At 32.5% G+C, this 4,068-nt stretch overlaps 1 protein-coding gene across 1 annotated transcript; it reads right to left on the reverse strand.

The window, feature by feature from the left end:
- Nucleotides 1-2,360: 2,360 nt before the first annotated feature.
- Nucleotides 2,361-3,770, reverse strand: LOC129317366 (receptor-like protein 9DC3). Its single transcript, XM_054961701.1, has one exon. The coding sequence runs from the start codon at nt 3,768-3,770 to the stop codon at nt 2,361-2,363; it is 1,410 nt and encodes a 469-aa protein (XP_054817676.1).
- Nucleotides 3,771-4,068: the final 298 nt, after the last annotated feature.

The following is a 4,068-nucleotide window of genomic DNA, read 5'->3' on the forward strand; positions in this document are numbered from 1 at the left end:
AAATTTTTAATGGTATTAAAAATTAGACTAAAGTGTAGGTTTTTGAAAATAGATGACAGGTTTATGTAATTTTGGCGAAACAAAAGGGAGATTAGTATATTTCACTTTCTACATACAAGTTATATCTACCATATTTTCTTACTTATCAAATGGCAGCTCCACATAATTGGAAGCTAGCAACATCCAGAAGGTACCTACTTTAAATCGTACAGATCAGATCATATTGCATTTGCAATATGCAATACATAGCGTGTAATGCTTCGTCCAGAAATATGTAGGGGAATTCCCTAAAGATCTTTGTCTCACCATGGCTCCAGATTTGTTCCCTCTTACTTTATCAACTGTGTTCAAGGATGCTGTTTGATTTCTCGCATATTATTGGTGTCAAATGTTTAAAGCGGCCTGCTTAAGTTTTAATCACTTATCATTGTTTAAAAAACCAACCCAGAAAAGAAGAAGAAAGGAAAAGAAGAAGAAAATCAGAATGGACTCAATAACGGGTTTTTGCCATTCCACTCCATGACTTGTCATATCCACTAACTCTGATTCTGGTGTTATCTTCAAACCTTCGACCTGAGGCCTTCGGGGATTGCCATCTTGACCGGATGAGAAAATCCAAGATTCAAGATCAAATCTTTTCCTTAAGGATATAGTTTAAGAGCAAAAATAGGTTTTAACCTTTGATCTTTTACGCACATAAGAATCCCATTTGTTTTGTCTCCTTTATTAAATAATGATTTTAATTTTTTATTTATCAAAACATCCCTAGTTAATGTTTAATTTTTTTTTCTTGGTAAAAAATCATTTCTAGTTATCATCTGAGAAAATAATTGATTTTTATGCACACATATGTTTTTTTTTTTGTTCATTTTGATAAGTTACGTATGAGAAAACTTTGGCAAAGAATCCTTGGAACCCGTATTTAATTTTAGGGTTGTTACAGAGAGCACTCTTGTACTATGACATGAGAGTCCCTACATACATGGCACTTTCAAAAAAAATTTTATCACCAAATCCTCCTCTCTATTTTCTCATCCAAATAATAGGATGGAAAATTTCATTAAAATTTTTACTATTAAAATTCTCTTTGATGATTAATCTTTTTTTCATGCAACGAGCCACAATCATATATGCCTCGGACGAGTGGCCTCAATATAGTTAAAACTGCTTTCCAGATTATTAAAATAAATAAATGGCAGGCGTAAAAAAATCAATCAAAGCAAAATGAAGCTTGACAAATATTTAATGGGCAAAAACTTGAGTCGAAGTAAAAGAAAGTTCAGTCACGTACCTACGTAATAGATCCATGATTCAAAAATTAAAAATAGTGACATGTGAAAAGATTGGAAGAAATGCCAATTCGAAAAAACGAACACAAAATTCAAAACGTTGTGTTGAAGCAACATATCTCAATTTTGTTTTCTATTTTGGAGACAAATGAAATAAAGGAATATTTTCTCTTGCCCAGAATCATTGACTGTCGAACTTAAATGGCCAACAAAATTTAAAATACAACATTCCATGAAAACAAATAACTATCAATATCATGTTTTTGAAAGCATTCTTTTTATATGAGTAAAAGATGAGTCTTTTTAATATTTATTATATTATGTTATCAACACTTGGAATGATTATTATTTATTATTCACAAACACACTCAGACACACACACACACACACGTTTGTTAAATTAATTTTTATTTTTTTTTTCTATTCTATTATGCATATAAAACGAACCAATTCTAAGGGTTGCGTGATGAAAATTACCAAACATCCAAACAGTATACTTTTAATGAAGATAATTTTATGAAAAGTTCATTTATTGATTAATTATATCAATTGCAGTCAATATAGAACAATAACATTGACTGCAAGTTTCCTCAAAGTAAAAGACAAACAAAAGAGGCAATGAATTTTAGCTTCAGCGAGTGCCTAATATATTCGAATTGCTTCAGTTGCATACAGTAGAGAGATTAATTAAATTTACTTAATTTCAAGAGAGAAGAAAAAGAACATAAATAAGAAAGTTTCTTTAAATATTTATGTAAATGGGAAAGGTTGAACGCTTGATCACTAATTGCCAAATAACAAAAGTTGCTGACAAAAAGGGAAAAAAAATGAGTTGCTAATATTTGGAAACTTTTATTCACATGTTAAAAAAGTACATGGCACACAAATGAGAAAAAATCACTTGAAAATCACAAAACAGAGAATAACAATAACTTACATAGTACAAAGAAATATATAATAGATTCCAATTACTGATGACATGACATTTAAGAGACATGAAACAAGAACCATAAAGAGAACATGAACAAAAAAAGATGTCACAGTATCACATAAAGCCACAATCTTTTAGGCCTAAGTCATTCTCCTATGATTTGGAACAGTTGTTTTCCTTGTCCTTTTTGCTTGTTTCTTAGGCCTCCCTTCAAAAATTCTGATAAGCCATAGAGGTTTTCCAATTGAAAAAGCAACTCGTCCCATGAACATTCCAAACACCATCCCACATCCATATCCTAAGGCTACTGGTTTCCAACCAGATCCCAGTTTGTCATTTGTTGATGAAGATGGTTGTGGCAATTTCCCTTCATCTTGATTACATGCCTTTGACGATGGAGATCCACACAGTCCTAAATTTCCCTCATAGGAATCACATGAAAATGTATCAAATTGCTTACCTCTTGGTATTGCTCCCACAAGTTTATTTTCTAAAAGATTCAAAACTTCAAGAAAGTTGAGATTTGCTAGTTCAGGAGGAATCTCACCAGTAAGCTTGTTTAAGCATTCTAGATTTGTTACATTTGCAAGTGATTGAGGAATAGGACCGATGATTTTATTGTGGGAGAGGTCTAGCCCTTTTAGTGAATTAAGCTCTCCCATAACTTGTGGGATCTCTCCATCAAACATGTCATTTGATAAGTCAATGGTTGTGAATGTAGTTATGATCCTTACTAGCTCTACCTCATAACCTTTCAATGTGACCTTCACTGATTCATAGAATCCCTTATTTTCCATGTAATTCAAACCAGATGCAACATAATCTACATTTATCATTCCTTTAAATTCCTTGAAGTATGTAGCAAGCAAAGATCCACTAAAATGGTTGTTGGAAACATCAAAAATTCTTAATTCAGAAAAAGGATGATTGGTGTTGGAACGATAAATGGCACTGTAGAACTTATTTTCTCTTAAAATGAGTACCTGCAGCTCCGATAAGGCTTCAAGAAAATTAGGAAATTCACCCCTGATCTTGTTTGCTCCCACATCTAAAATTTGCAATTGCTTGCAATGGGTCAAAGACAAAGGCAACCGTCCCTCAAATTGATTGTTTCTTAAATGCAAAGATTGCAAAGAATTTCCTTGAGAAAAATTGCTTGGTATAGTTCCAACAAATTTGTTCATCTGCAGGTCTAAAGTCTTAAGATATGGCAAAGTAACAAGGCATTTTGGGATGTGACCTGACAAGTTGTTGTGAGACAAGTTGAGTATTTCAAGTGAGCTTGCATTGCAAAATGAGGAAGAAATGTGTCCACTTAGTTTGTTATTGGGCACTAAAAAGAAATGAATAGAGAAGGATGGAATAGGGAGATCTCCTTGCAACATATTGAAGCTAAGGTCAAGAAAATAGAAGTTTCTCATTGACAGATGTTCTGCTGATGTCAAATTGTTATGAGAAAGATCTAAAGTTTCCAAGGAACCATTCCCCACATTATTGAAACATTTGGGAATCTCTCTATGAATTTTGTTATTGGAGAGATGTAAATTCATCAAACCTTGAAGGTTTCCTAAGATTTTAGTAAAGTCATTAATGTTACAAGAAGATAACTCCAACTCAAGAAGATTGGGAATGGTGTAGTGAACATTATTGTCAAAGCTAAATGAAAGAAACTAGTTGTTTGAAAGATGAAGGGTTTCTATGTCACACCTCAATACTTAAGGGTATGATCGGCATGGAATATGAGGTGAGCTCATATTCCATAAGCCTCGATTAGTGAGAATTTAGCTAAAATCTTAGTATATGTAAGTTATATCCATTAATAATAAAGTTAGCAAAAACTAAATGTTT

Source organism: Prosopis cineraria, unplaced genomic scaffold (assembly GCF_029017545.1).
Source record: "Prosopis cineraria cultivar Desert tree isolate PC_DT_omini unplaced genomic scaffold, ASM2901754v1 PC8, whole genome shotgun sequence".
Classification (NCBI taxonomy): Eukaryota; Viridiplantae; Streptophyta; class Magnoliopsida; order Fabales; family Fabaceae; genus Prosopis; species Prosopis cineraria.

Bases quoted from the DNA above. Each gene is read 5' to 3' on its own strand.
- LOC129317366 (XM_054961701.1), bottom strand. From the start codon at position 3,770: ATGAATTTACATCTCTCCAATAACAAAATTCATAGAGAGATTCCCAAA.